Genomic DNA, 14041 nt, shown 5'->3' with positions numbered 1-14041 from the left:
AAAAGGGATCGGGGCAAAGGGACAGGGCGGGTTTTAAGCCCGAGCGGCGAGTCCGGCCCATTGACACTTCAGCCCCGGAAAGGGTTAACTGCATCCAGCGGGTTCGGTTTACATGTAAATAGAGAGCAGCTGCTCCGCGCTGGCCCCGGCTGGCCCTTTTAAGTTTTTGATTGGTTGCCAATGACATCACCGCCCGTGTTATAACACCGAGGACCGGGAGCAGCGTCGGATAAACCCTCCTTAAAGAGACGAGGCCACGCCCCCGGCCCCTCCCCCTCGGCTGTCCATTGGCCGCGGGCCGCTGTGAGGTAGCGGTCGGCTTTCTCCAGATTCCTATTGGCCCAGCGTGCCGTCGGTCGGCAGCCGGCCCGCCCCCTCAGAACCTTACATTTACAGTGTAGCAAAAGAGAAAGTAACTATGTTGCTGCTGGAGATCAATGAAGCCGAGTGAATGGGGGCTGAATGGGCGAATCCTTAGCTGAAGCGGAGCGCCAGATGGTGGAGGGCTACACTTATTTATGAAGTAAGTGGAAGTCACCGCGGCTACTCCTGGGAGTCTGGGAGTGTAAGGCGGTGTGAATGTGAGTGTGAGTGTGTGTGAGTGATGCGATGCTCACGGGGGAGCCACAGCAGGTGAGGTTATAGGGTTCCGGCTGTTGGCTCATGCTGCCCTGTGCGTTTACTCTCTCTGCAGTCTGCTTGGATTTGGGGAGAAGAAAAAAATGAGGTTTGTTGGGATGCTTTGCGGCAGTTTTAAATGCCAGGGACTTGTTAGTGCGCTGTGTTGTGAAGGGGGATAAGCGCCCAGGAGTGGGGAAGTAGCATTCTCTAACGACTTAATTTTCTTTCCAGCCCCTGCCTAGAGGTGGAAGGACGACTAGCAAGGAAGAGGGGATAGCTTAGTGTTTCTCTGGGAGGTTTCCTGGGCCAGTCTGGATGCTTTCACGGGCAATATATACTCCCGACCCTCTGCTGCAGGGATGCAGATCTCTTTATACACTCCGGGCGTGAGTGTGTGTGCGTGCGTGTGTGTGTGTGTGTGAGCCGCGCTCTCCGTGTGGAGGTGGGGGTCCCAGCCTGTGTCTCCGCGAACACGCTTATGCGTCCCTCGCAAAGGAAATGGGCTGTTGATCCTGGGACGCACCCTACCTGGTAACACAATAGCAAAGACTTTCACCGCTTGGTCCAGCTGGGAAACAGTTATAGCTTCTGGAATAGTACTTGCTCTTCAAAAAAATACTACGCAAGGGAGGGAGGGAGCGGGGGAGGGAGGGAAAGGGTGGGAGGGAGGGAAGGGGATGAATCCTCCTCTCCCATCTAAAGGTGGGTGAGAGAAACCTGAGCCGGTAGGATCTGTGGACGTGTCGGGTGCGTATCTCTGTGTGTATGCGTGTGCGCGCGTGTGTGGATTCTGCTTGTGACACTGGCTCTGTGTCAGAGAACGGTGACGGTCGTGTGTAGACGGATGATAGATGACATTTTTCCAGACATCTCTTAAAGTTCGTTTAGGTGAGCGACTCTTGCATGGGGTTTGGTTTCTTTTCTCTGAGCATGTCTAATAGAAGAGGAACCAGTAGGGTCGGGTTGTAAAGTGCCCCTGTGCCTATGGGAAGCAAGGAACTGTTCCTTTGCAGGAGCCCTCTCAGGAGACAGGAGGCGAAGCCAGTGGGCAACACTTCATTGCCCCGCTAATTGGGAAGTCCTTTCTTTGGAATTCATCCTCTTCAAGGGGTGGGGGTCTGTCTGGGGGGGGGACTGAAATATTGTACGCAGTGCCTCCCTCCCATTGAGAGAAGCTCTGGGATGCATAGTCTCTGCCAATAGGGAACTGAAAGAGGGAGCAGAGTCGAAGTGGTCCTTTCCTTAAAGGCAGGAGTGTGGGGTGGAGGAGAGGGGGGGAGATGAGGTGGGCAGCAAAGGAGCAAAGGTGATGGATCTGCCAGGATTGGGGGTTCCCAGACCCGGTCCCTTGGCCTGAGGCTTTGTTTCAGGACATTTTGTTTGTAACAAAAGGGGAAATGCAGATTAATTTATAAGAGACTAACAGGAAACATGGGAGGTTTTAATATGACTGTGTTGTGCTTTTCAAAGGAATGCAAAGCAAGAATAGCTCCTAGTTAAAAAGATTGACTTAGGGGGATACTTTCATTCTGATTTACAGAAAGTTGCCATCCGCCCCGATGTATATTTAGCTGCTGCATATTTCGGTGAGCCATGCCAGCGCTCATGGTCATTCCGTTGCCTTTGCAGTGGGTGAAGGAATTAAACGGAAAGTATGCAAGGGTGGATAAGTGGGTCTTAGATGGTTGCACTATGCTTCTGCCCAGGAGATGAGGCCCAGAATAGATTTTTCTTAAGAGCCTTCCTTTCTGTCTTCAGCTTTTCTGATTCTTTGTGCTTGTACTTCCTCCGAGGCTGAACTTTGACGTAGGTCCATGAGAGGTGGTTCATCAACATTTGTGTAGACCCTACATGGAACCTTAGACTTAGTCGCCAAATAGGTGGGGGCTCTCAGGTTGACATCCTCTTCGAATCTATAAAGATGAGTTTCGGGCTTTGAGAGTGGCATGATAAAGGACCCTTAGGACAACTTCACGCAGAGGGATGCAAAGGCCTCTCCTAGGGTTTGGATCAGACTGCCTTTTGTGTCACGTGACTTTATTCTCTCTTTCCCCCTCCCCTTCTTTACAGACTGTCTTGAGTTCTTCTTCAATTGCCAGTTTTCAGCCTCCTCATGCCTCCGTCTCCTTTAGACGACAGGGTAGTAGTGGCACTGTCTAGGCCCGTCCGACCTCAGGATCTCAACCTTTGTTTAGACTCTAGCTACCTTGGCTCTGCCGCCCCAGGCAGTAACGGCCACCCTCCTGTCATTGCCACCACCGTCGTATCCCTCAAGGCTGCGAATCTGACGTATATGCCCTCATCCAGCGGCTCTGCCCGCTCCCTGAATTGTGGGTGCAGCAGCGCCAGCTGCTGTACTGTGGCAACCTACGACAAGGACAGTCAGGCCCAAACCCAAGCCATCGCCGCTGGCACCGCCACCACCGCCATCGGAACCTCTCCCGCCTGCGCTGCCAACCAGATGGTCAACAGCAATGAGAATGCAGGCCCTTTAAGTCCATCAGGTGGGGTGGGCAGCCCTGTGGCAGGGACCCCCAAGCAGCTAGCCAGCATCAAAATAATCTACCCCAATGACTTGGCGAAGAAGATGACCAAATGCAGCAAGAGTCACCTGCCGAGCCAGGGCCCCGTCATCATTGACTGCAGGCCCTTCATGGAGTACAACAAGAGTCACATCCAAGGAGCTGTCCACATTAACTGTGCCGATAAGATCAGCCGGCGGAGACTGCAGCAGGGCAAGATCACTGTCTTAGACTTGATTTCCTGTAGGGAAGGCAAGGACTCTTTCAAGAGGATCTTTTCCAAAGAAATTATAGTTTATGATGAGAATACCAATGAGCCGAGCCGAGTGATGCCCTCCCAGCCACTTCACATAGTCCTCGAGTCCCTGAAGAGAGAAGGCAAAGAACCTCTGGTGTTGAAAGGTAATGCCCCTGTTCCCCTCCCAAGCACAGTCCTGGTTAGCCTGGGTTCACTTTGGGTGTTGTCTAGAAGTACCAGCGTTCTCCTTGCCTTGGCCCCCTGAGACCAAAATAGATTTTCTTCTTCTTGTCTTCCCTTCTTTTGCCCTTAACTATTTTGCTGTGGTGAGAAAAGGCAGTCACATTGAACTGGAAGCCGGAAGACCTGGGTTCTGTGCTCTTCTCATTTGCACTGTGTGAGCATTTCACCTCTCTGAGACTGTTCTCTCACCTTTTAGAACGGCTGTGTACCACCGGATGGTATCTCAAGTCATAGCTGGTCTGGTAGCTCTCTTCCAACTGGTAACCAGTTGGAAAGTTATCGTTTCTCAGATTTCACCAAAGTCGATGAGCGGAGGAAGCAGCAACTATGGCGAACTTACAAGTTAACCTCCCGGTCCCAGGGCCTCTATGCGCAATCTTCTTTCTCACTGCTCTGACCAGCTTAGCTTTTAGATGGTTTATGAAGTGACCGTCAAGAAGTGCAGAGATCTTACTGTAAGGCCCCCCAAAAGTGTAAGTGTACCAACAACATCCATTCTTCTGCTAAAGCTCCAAGGGGACAGAGACAGTTTTAGGAAACACTCCTCAACCTGTGTTCTTTCTGGCCTCATCTGACAACCATTGGCATCGTGGCTCCTCCCAAGATGGGGTGGTGGGTCACTTGGCCCCTTACACTGAATGCAGAATAACTCTCATGTCAGTGTTGCTGAGCCCTGGCAGGAAGAATTAATTACCCACTGTTTTCTGAGCTCCTTCCACACAGTGTTGCCTAACATAGCAGGGGGAGCCTTCATCTCCTGTCTATCCAACTCACTCCTCTTTGCCCTCAGATATTGTCCTTTGGGACACTACATACCACTCTTTCTCTTTGGTGTCTTCTGTCCTTTGATGGCAGTGAGAGATCATCATCTTCTCTCTTCCCTTCTCTTCTCTTCTCTTCTCTTCTCTTCTCTTCTCTTCTCTTCTCTTCTCTTCTCTTCCCTTCCCTTCCCTTCTCTTCTCTTCTCTTGTGTTTTGAGCTAAGGTACACAGTTTCTGGGCCCCATCACCACCAAGTCTCCTGACGTGTGTTGATCAAAGGTATTGCTGTGTTCCTTCAAAAACCTTGCATATTTAATTGCAGTAGGCCATTGGGATGAGCAAGTCCATTGTTTGGTCTTCGTGTGACAGCCCTGCCATTCTCCTTCTTGTCTTCCCAGTGATGTAGTCTGCCTTTTGTTAAGTAGTGTTTTTGGAAATATGGTTCTGAATTACTTTGATAAATTCCACCACCCCCCATCCCATCCCCTCCTGCTGTCCCCGAGCATGCTCTCATTGGGCTCAGCTGCCACAAAGGAACCACTTTTCTTAGGGGTGGTAGGCTCTGGTGGGAGGGAGAACATGATGGAGGTCATATCCAGAGAGTTTCAGCAGGACCCGGGTATTTTTGTTGTGGTTGATGAGTTTTCTTAGGGTTATAGACACATTCAGATTTCCTCTGTGTAGCTCTGTATTTTATTGTTTTCTATTCTTGTTTGGTTGACTTTGAGTGACTCCCAGTAGGCTTACCCAGCTAGTGTTCTCTCACCATGGTCTTGGCTTGTTTTGTCTTTTTCAGATGAGAAAATACAATCCACAAATTTCTCATTTGTAATAGTTTGTCTTGGGGAGCAAAGAGAGAGGGTAACCAGTGGACTTATGGGTCATCTCTTTGCTCATGTGGAGTAGATATTAAGAAAAAGCAGACCTTTGTGTCTATATGATTTGAGGACAGGCATCAAACAATACAAATTAAGATGACCCTGGACTTGAACATGAGGGTGATTCGGAGGAATTGGAGATCTTACCCTCTCGTTTGCAGTGGACATTGTTGTGTTTGGGGGTGGCGTGTCAATCGCTGGGAAATGAATCTCCCTGGTGCTCCTGATGAAAGTGGGGTGCCTCCCCTGTGGATGCAGCTGAGAGTCTGGGCAGCCTGGGCTTATTCCTCAGTGTCAGTGAAGTAAGATTGCCTCAGTGGGGCGGGGCCGGACATGCTGCTGACCTCACCACTGGGCACCCCGGGCGGCCGCGGTGAGGGCTCGTCATTTTCGGGTTGGTGAGACACAGCGGCGGTCGACCTGGAAGACGCACTGGTGGTAGAGGTTGGATTATTTGTAGCTTTTGGGGCTTTTTCTTCAAATATCTGGGAATTTGATTGACACTAGACAGTTCAGGAGCAAAGGGGTCCGTAATTTAATTTATTTACTATTGTCGTCATTATTATTTTGGTCTCTTCTGGGGGAATGGCTTAAACTTGGGACCAAGATGGGAAGGAAAGGAGAGCGATCATAATTAGAACACCCCTAGCTACCCTTTCATCTGGGTATACCAAAGGCTAATACCATAGCACCATGGAGGTCGAAGAAGGGTGGGCATCTCTCAGAAGGCATGGCCAGCGACTTCTCCCAAGTTCTTGAGTGGGTCAAGCAGACCATTCTGGTCTGGCTTCTCTGCTGAGGTTTATTATACTAATCCCCACCCTGGATGATGCAAGATTTTATTTTAGCAAAGCGGTAGTGGTAGCGGTACCATTTTGGAATGAGTGATTTTTTTTGCAGGGAAGCTATGGTGATAAAGGTAGTTGGAATCTAAGGTAGATACTTCGAAGGCCTCATTAATTTATCTTCAGAGATTTCAGTACAATCTTGGGTAATTTAGGGATGGCCCAACTGATTCTCTGGTTTATGTTTGTAAACACCGGTTGCTACCCTCCCCTGTCCAAGTCTTATGTCCCCCTGTGTCAATGCCATGTTCTCCATTTTTGGTACTGCCTGTCAAGTAGAGTGGCCGCTCAGTTACCGTTTTAGTAATGCTGTGTCAGGCTGGGAAGAAACTGATCAGAGGCGCAGAAGCCCCTGGGATTAAGTTACTGTTCTAATTTACAGTCCCCTCCCTGTTGTGACCTATGTCTGAATCCACGTTTTATTCTCATCTTCCGAAGAATAAATGGCATCAGACCAGCGCTTCTACTCCTCCTGGTGAAAATGATCCAAATGTGTAAATATTTAGGGATTTGCAGAGTCTGAGAGAGAATTACAGTCTGTTTTACCCCAAGTTGATTTTCAGTGTGATTTCTAACCAAAATGAGTAAGAAGCCTAGACAGTTCTGGGCCTCCCATAAGGGAGAGCTACCATCTTTGTTTTGGTGTTTATAAGGTACCCTTTCTTTTCAGGAAGGCTGGATTCAGGAAAATAATTTACCATTTACCTGTGTTGGAAAAGATAGTCTGCTGCCACTTACCTCTTCCTTAAAGACCTCTATACCTTTAAAACTTCTATTACAAGAATTTTCAAATATATAGAACAGTAGAAAGTAGAAAAGCGTATAAAGAGCACTCATATACTTCTCACCCAGATTAAACAGTTGTTCATATTTGCCCTATTGCCTTTCTCTTCCTTTTTTGGTTGTTGAAGTATTTTATAGTAGAGGCCATATTTTGATGTACTCAGATATGTTTCAGGTTTGAAGTTACTGTTTTGGAATTAATCAGGCTGTGGCTCTTCTCTTAGGACAGTGCGGACAACATTTTCACTCAGTGCTTCAGTATCGGGTGCCCACTCCTGAGAGTTTTTCAAACTTAGGTTTCCACTGTGACTAGCTAGCTCTCAGGTCTGTGGAGAAGCGTCTCTCCCTCAGAGTGGGAGGGCTCGGGGCACCTCCTCGGGGGGCTACAGCTCCCCCTTCCACGTGGATATGTCAGGCCCGCGCCTGTAATGCTCTGTGCTGTCAGGAAACAAAGACTGAGGGGCCAGTTCAGTCTTCCACGGATCTGCTGCTGCGGGGTTCAGTGGGGAGCAGGGGAGAGACCATCACTTCAGGAGGCCGATCCATAGGGAAGATACGATAACACCGGGAACTGGATTTTTAGACTATAAAACCGTCCATCATGATTCCTGAGGAGTGAACCTCACAGAGTGCACATTCTTCCATAATCACAAAGGGTTCTGAAGAAACACTTACAGGCAGTACTGAGTTGGATGACAAAGGGAAAAGCTCTGCTCAATCATCAAGAGACCCCGCGAAAAGAGTCTCTTTCTGCTTTGTTTGTCGTGGGGGAACAACAGTCGTCCTCTTGTGTCTCAGGCTGTTAGGAGGAACTTTTTTAAAGATACGTGAAATAAAGACATACCTCCCATAGTCACAAACTTAGTGTTGTTATTCTAAGCCTCTGCTTAATATCCAAACATGCCAGACATTCGCCTTGTAGCAAATGGTGGAGAAATTCAGGCAGGATTTTGGATCTGGTCTGTCTGATTCTAGTCTTGGTCCCCTCTTACTAGTCACGCGCCTCTGGGCAAATTGCTTCATCCCCTTACTTCCTTAATTCCCTTATTTATCAAAGAGGATGTAACAGCAGCTATGTCACAGTGTTAGTCTAGGAATCGAATGAAGTCATGTGTTCCAAGTGCCTAGACCAGTTTTCATACATGGTGAGGACTCACTCAATGTAGCTTCGTATTATCGTTACCATTGGTTGAGCAGAAATGATGGCGCCGGTATATAAGCCATGTGAGCTCCCCTTCCAAAGGGGCATAAGTAACAAGCTGGGTATAGCACAGTGTGTGTGTGTGTGTGTGTGTGTGTGTGTGTGTGTGTGTGTGTTGCTATGGCCTAAAAATAACTTGGTGACTGTTCCCTAATTTAAGTAGCATACGCTTGGAGTGCCAAGTAATTATAAAAACATGCTGGGTCAAGAGGCCCGAGTTCTTCGGGCATATCGTAGAATTATTTATTTGTAGGGGAATTTGTAAAAATGTGATGGTTAGTCTGTCCAACTAGTGTCCCATCACTCACTCATGAAAGTAGAAAACTATTAAGCTTCCCTTTTTCTGGCCTCTCATCCAGCTGATTTATTTTTAGAATAAGGATTGTAGTCTGACTATAAAAGGGTAGGTGGAAGGAGGGGGGGGGAGTGTGCTTCATTTTCCAAAGTTCTCGAAGCTTTGAGTTGTGACGAGATGGCGTGTGAAGGAAAAAGGAGGGAACCGTGGGAAGGCCTGCTTGTTTCTGTAAGTGAGACCCGATCCTTTTCTCTGAACCGGTTCACAGTGGCCGGTACTCTGAGGTTTTGGCTCTTACTCTTCTGCTTCCTAATTAAAAGTAAGTGGAAAGGTGTAAGTGAACTCTCTCCCCCATCCCTGTCCTTGCTTTATCTGTCCTCATTCCCTGTGTGCTCAGCAAAGTGAGGTTTAGCCCACTTACACTTAAGTTCAAATCTAGGCTTTTCTGTTGACCAACTGTGGGTGTCCTTAGGGCGCTCAGGTCACCTCCCAGAGCCCCACTTGTTTCTCCAGTGTAAAAGAGGGAGAATTCTAGCATCACAGATGGACTGAGACAATGAAAATCAGGTGCCTGGCCCATAATGCTCAATAAAGCAGCCACTGGGCCCTGTTTCCCTTCCCCTATGCCCTTTCAGATCCTCTTAGGTTAGACATTGGTCAGCGCGGAGGATGGCAAGTTGTTCGAAGCATAGTACTATTGGAGCATGTTAATATCAACCACTTGTCCTTCCCAATTCAGATCAGTTAAGTTAACCATCTGGCCTGTCAAGGACAAGTTCAGGAAACTCCTTCCTGGCTGCAGTACGTAATGATTTTAGATTAGAAAAAGGAGGGTAAGGGAAGAGAGGTTTGACAAAAGCACGGGAGCAGAGACACTCTCTGCACGGCCTCTGGCGCACACACCCTCAGAAGCTATAGGTGTGAGCCTCGCACCAGAAGCCAAGCCAGCCCTGCTTCTTTAGACTCAGTGTTGGCAGCAGCCAGGCTCCTGCCCCAGCCTGGGGGAGCAGTTTGGGCATAAAAATGTGTCCGTTTGCAGTGCCTAGGTAATTGAATTCAAGTGGGTTAGACAAGGGTACACTCCGCACTAGGCATAGAAATTCTGATCCCAGGAGAGGTCTTCTCAGGTCCTTTGAACTTAAGCATCCCAGTTTTTAGAATAGGAAGGAATTTTAGAGCCCCCTAGTCCCAAGGTTGTCCCTGTCGGCTGCCCACTTGGATCCCCTGGGGCGACTTAAAACCTACAATGCTCAGTTCCCACCTCTGGAGATTCTGAATCAGTTGGTCTGGGCGTACAGCCTGTGTGGCAGGAGTTTTCAAAGCGTCCCCAGTGATTCTGACATGCAGCAAAGTTTGAGAACCATTGATCTAGTCCAGTTTTCTCATTATGCAGTTACTGAAATGGGCCTAGAGGGATTTAACTTGCCCAAGGTCACATGCATGATTAATTTTAGAGCCTGGGTCCTTAGTGCTAAAATAGGTCTTGCCAGGTTGATAGTGTGTGTGTGTGTGTGTGTGTGTGTGTGTGTGTGTATGTTTTATGTAATGATAACAATATCTAATGTATAGCATACAAATACGAGATACTATATTTAATTAATCATTTTTAGTATTGATACCCTTTTTGTTGAATTTTGAGATTTTAGTCCAGACCAGAGGGACCTAAGTCTAGGCTCTTTTAAAACCAGCAGCTCATGGTCCTGATATTTGCCTAGGTTCCGGAAATATAGGACAAGTATTAACATTGATTTAAACTCATCTTCTGGGGGAACTTAATGGTTTAAGAATGAGCTGGAAAACACATACAAAAATGCACCCTTGTACCCAAGTATCTCAGGTTTCTAGGGACTTTTCGATATGTTGGTCTCCGTGGAGGCACAGCCTGTGGGTAGAGGAGATTTCGTTCATTGGTTCAACAAATATTACTGATGTGTTCTGCGTGCGGGGCACTAGTTTTCAGGCTGGGGACTCTGCCCCCGGAACCCTTACAATCCAGATGCTAGAGTAAGAGCATATACAGACCAGACCAGTGTTCCACATCTTTCTGCCTTGGAGATCATGTGCCTGTTTGTATTCTCATCCTCTTGTCCTACACAGTCTAGTTCAGGGAGCGGTTCATCTCTAGGAGTGTTGTTCCCCTGGGAAGTACACGTCGGTGAGGCATTTAGCATTCCTTTCCTTTCCCTTGCAAGATAAAGTCTGGCTTTTTCTAAGCACATCTTCATGGGCCAACAGAATTTCTTTCCAAAGACTTGATCCAGAGAGAAATGATTTTTTTTTTAATTGTTGGTTTTTAATGCAAAAGCGAATATACATTCTCCCTCTGCCTTCGAAGCTCAGGGCTGACAGGCCCTCTCTGTACATTAGAGTGGAACTTTGTATTTGGACCTCACTAATTTTGGACATGTTGCTGATAGCAACACGGCTGGTGTTTATTTTTTCCCGCATGCTATCTATGAAAAGAGGGCATGCTAAGCAAACAAGCATTGTAAATGATACTTCTAAAGACAAGGTTTTAGCCTGCTCAGGAAAAAGAAAAAAAAAAAAAGTGTGCAAGTACAGTTAAAAACCGCTCTAGAAGACAGGACCGGGATAAGACACAAGTCTGTCATCTCAAAGCCTGCTTTATTGCCCCTGAACCATGTGGGTCCCTCTTGGGCAAAGTTTCAGTGGCTGCATTTCCATATACTATATACTATATAGTATAACCTTACTAATTCAGAAAAATTGGAGGGAAGAGAAAATGATGAGCATGAATCCCAGCCTGAATTTCCCCGTACCTTTAGAAATACACATTTTATACTGACGTTGATGTGTATTTTCTAATTATGAAGTCTTTGACTCTGAGATGTTTTCATCCATAAGCCAAAAGGAAGATAGTAGCCTCCTTTTTTTTTTCTGTCTTATGTCTGTTTCATCTATTATTACTTAAAGGTGTGGGGATATATATAAATATATATACATTCCACTCCTCTACCCCAGCAAGATGCCGGTTTTATGTGTAACTGAAAGGAAAGGAACGTTGAGCCTCTGCTCTTGGATCAGGAAATGAGCTGGGCAGCCCAGTACTTTCACAGAAGATAAAGGCCGTTACCCCCAGCCCTGCCTCGGGCAAAGTGCAAGATCACTAACAGGAAACAGAGGGTCTGTGGATTCATCAAATTATCTGTGTTGCCTTTAAGGGTTGACTTGCAGTGAACGCCTTGTCATTTTTTTTTTCACCCTCTAAGCCTCGAATTTCATGGAAAATAAAACCAGGCCAAACTTCCTCGGGGCTCCACCAAAGGGTCTCTTTTTCTTTGTTTCACCCTCCAGATGGGACCCCCGTTCGGCATCTGTTGCCCCCTTTCTCAACCAGGTAAACAGATAAAACTATCTGATCTAGGGGTCGCGCCCAGACCGTGCCCCCTTTGAGGCGCGTGAAACCTCTCGGGTTATAACAGGAGCTCAGCTGATCTTAGCTGGTGTCCGCAGGTGACCAGGCAGTCCCTGCTTTCTGGCCCAGCATCGCTTTCCAGTTTCCTTTATAGTTATTCTATGGAAGGACTCATCTCACATAGTGTGAATCACGGCCCCAAGGTCCACAACCACTGGACTAAACATGACCAGCTGTTGCTACTGGCAAGTGAAAAGAAAACAAGTGGGAGGAGCTGGGGGGGGCGGGGAGGGGCAGTGGAATAGAGGGAACAGAACAGGGCAAGGGCCAAGCATCCCCTTGGGGTCACAGTGACAGGACCTTCCAGGGCCTGGACTTGAGTCCTGAGTTCAAGACAGGGAGGTATTGTCATTAGCCATTGGAGTGTCTGCTTCCCTCTTAAAATAATAAGTCTAGACACAGACTTCTAAGGGGGAGGCGTTCTTGGAGGGATAGGGGCCATTTTCTTGGGTCTTGTATTTCTAGTCTTATTAAAATAGCACGTTTTTATGGTAAGACTTTAGAAGAAGGGTTTTATGGTTCTTAGGAAGTGATATTTTAATCTGACAGCAGAACACCATTTAATCACATACAGCCACTCTGGGTCTGGCCAACCTGTCATCCCTGAAATTAAAAAATTATTTTTCAGTAGTCTGGGAAGTTGGGCATGGGGCTGTCATATCTGTGTCTTATTTTGTTCTCAGCGCAGCTTCGTGAGAAAGGCTATAGACCCCCGGTTTTACGGGGAACAGACTCAACGTGCTCTCCCATGTTATTAACCAGTGAGTTCGTGAACAAGCATGGAACCCCAGTTCTGAGGACGTTGAGGCAAGTTCCTTCCAAGCTGGCCACGTGCTCATTTATAAGTGAGCTTTAGATCTCATGCCTTATGGTTGCTTTAAATGTGCTTTATCTCTGGGGTGCTGTAAGTTACATTACCTCCCCCTCCCCTCTGTTTTCTTGTATACCCTCAGTTGAAAATGCCATCGCTAAGAAAATTGGCCCACTCTGTGTCCTCAGAGAAGAGCTGTCTTCCCCGTGACCTCGCTCTGAATTACATCTCAGCTTTTGGCAACTTCAAACTTTGGTGACGGCAGAGGCTTTTAAGGAGTAACAGATTGAATAAAGAAACTTTGAAAACTGCAATAACTATATCTAACATTTATGAAATGTTTATTATATACCGGACTCGGTGCTCGAAGCATTATGTCTCATGATAACGCTCTAGCTTTTACGGGAGTGACTGAGACGCAGAGAGGTCCAGGCCCTTGTCCAAGGTCATTCAGCTGTTAGAGCCTGGCCCCAGCACGGTTGTGCTTCTGCTGTGTGCATTTTCAATGTAGAGAACCTTCAGCTGCATTCTCCTAGTAGCCTGTGGATATGGGGGTGCTATTGCTTCTGCACATTTTAATATATTCACTTTCTAGAGGGGAAATTAGATGAGCAGGAAAGAAGATAGGTACAAAGTTAGATGTAGTGAGTAAGAAGAATGTATGATGGCATATGTGATACGATGTATGGTATGAGATGATGTCTGACGACATCCCTAAGACTCTACCACTCAAAGGATTGCTTTATAGTCATTACCCATTCTATTAGTGTGGATAATAACATTAACTATGGTTTTTTTTCCCCTTAATTGTGTGAGGAAGGAATTTCTAATATGGTTATCATTTTCCTTTGAGAAAGTTAATTCTCTGAAATAAGAGAATTATTTTTCTCTTCTGCTTTCTTCTCCTTTCTTATCTTTCTTCTCCTTTCTACAACCTAAGCCTACAAGTACAGCTCAGATCGTTAGGGAGTATGGCAGGGATGGACCCTAGAAAAAGTCTAACTGATGTCCTTGAAGGCTAGCAGAACAGACCCCTGGGAACCTGGGCCAGAAGCAGCATTCCTTCAGGCAGAATTATTGAGCATTTTTTCCAACAGTCCCATTTTACAGATGTGGACACTGATGACTTACCCGAGAGCATCTCAGGAGCTCGGAGCAGAACTGGCATAGAATCCATGTTTTCTCACTCTCTCGATTCAGTCATTTGTTGTAACCCCAGTGGCAGTGTAATCCTTTGGTTTGCATCTGAATTGTTATCAAATAAGAGAATCTTGGGGGTCCACATGTTTGGCCAGATCACTCCATGTTTTTGTTCCCTTTCCCTTTGTAGTGAGCTTAGTAAGTGTTTTCTCAATGAATCGTGCTGCTGGTCTGTGTTTTTAGTTACTCTTCTTCAGAATTTAAATC

The 14041-nt window shown here is 46.9% G+C and overlaps 1 protein-coding gene across 1 annotated transcript in view; it reads left to right on the top strand.

Annotated features, from left to right (window-relative positions):
* The first annotated feature begins 244 nt into the window (after positions 1-244).
* Positions 245-14041, top strand: part of DUSP10 (dual specificity phosphatase 10) — a 39733-nt gene continuing 25936 nt past the window's right edge. The window contains exons 1-2 of the mRNA XM_026517291.4: positions 245-523; positions 2692-3545. Coding sequence (XP_026373076.1) covers positions 2735-3545 — 811 coding nt within the window. The 5' untranslated portion in view covers positions 245-523; positions 2692-2734. The remainder of the gene's footprint in view (positions 524-2691; positions 3546-14041) is intronic.

The sequence above is a fragment of the Ursus arctos genome, unplaced genomic scaffold (genome assembly GCF_023065955.2).
Source record: "Ursus arctos isolate Adak ecotype North America unplaced genomic scaffold, UrsArc2.0 scaffold_2, whole genome shotgun sequence".
NCBI classification, from domain to species: Eukaryota; Metazoa; Chordata; class Mammalia; order Carnivora; family Ursidae; genus Ursus; species Ursus arctos.
The sequence above is the reverse complement of the archived record's forward strand: the minus strand, read 5'-3'. Positions and strand labels throughout refer to the sequence as shown.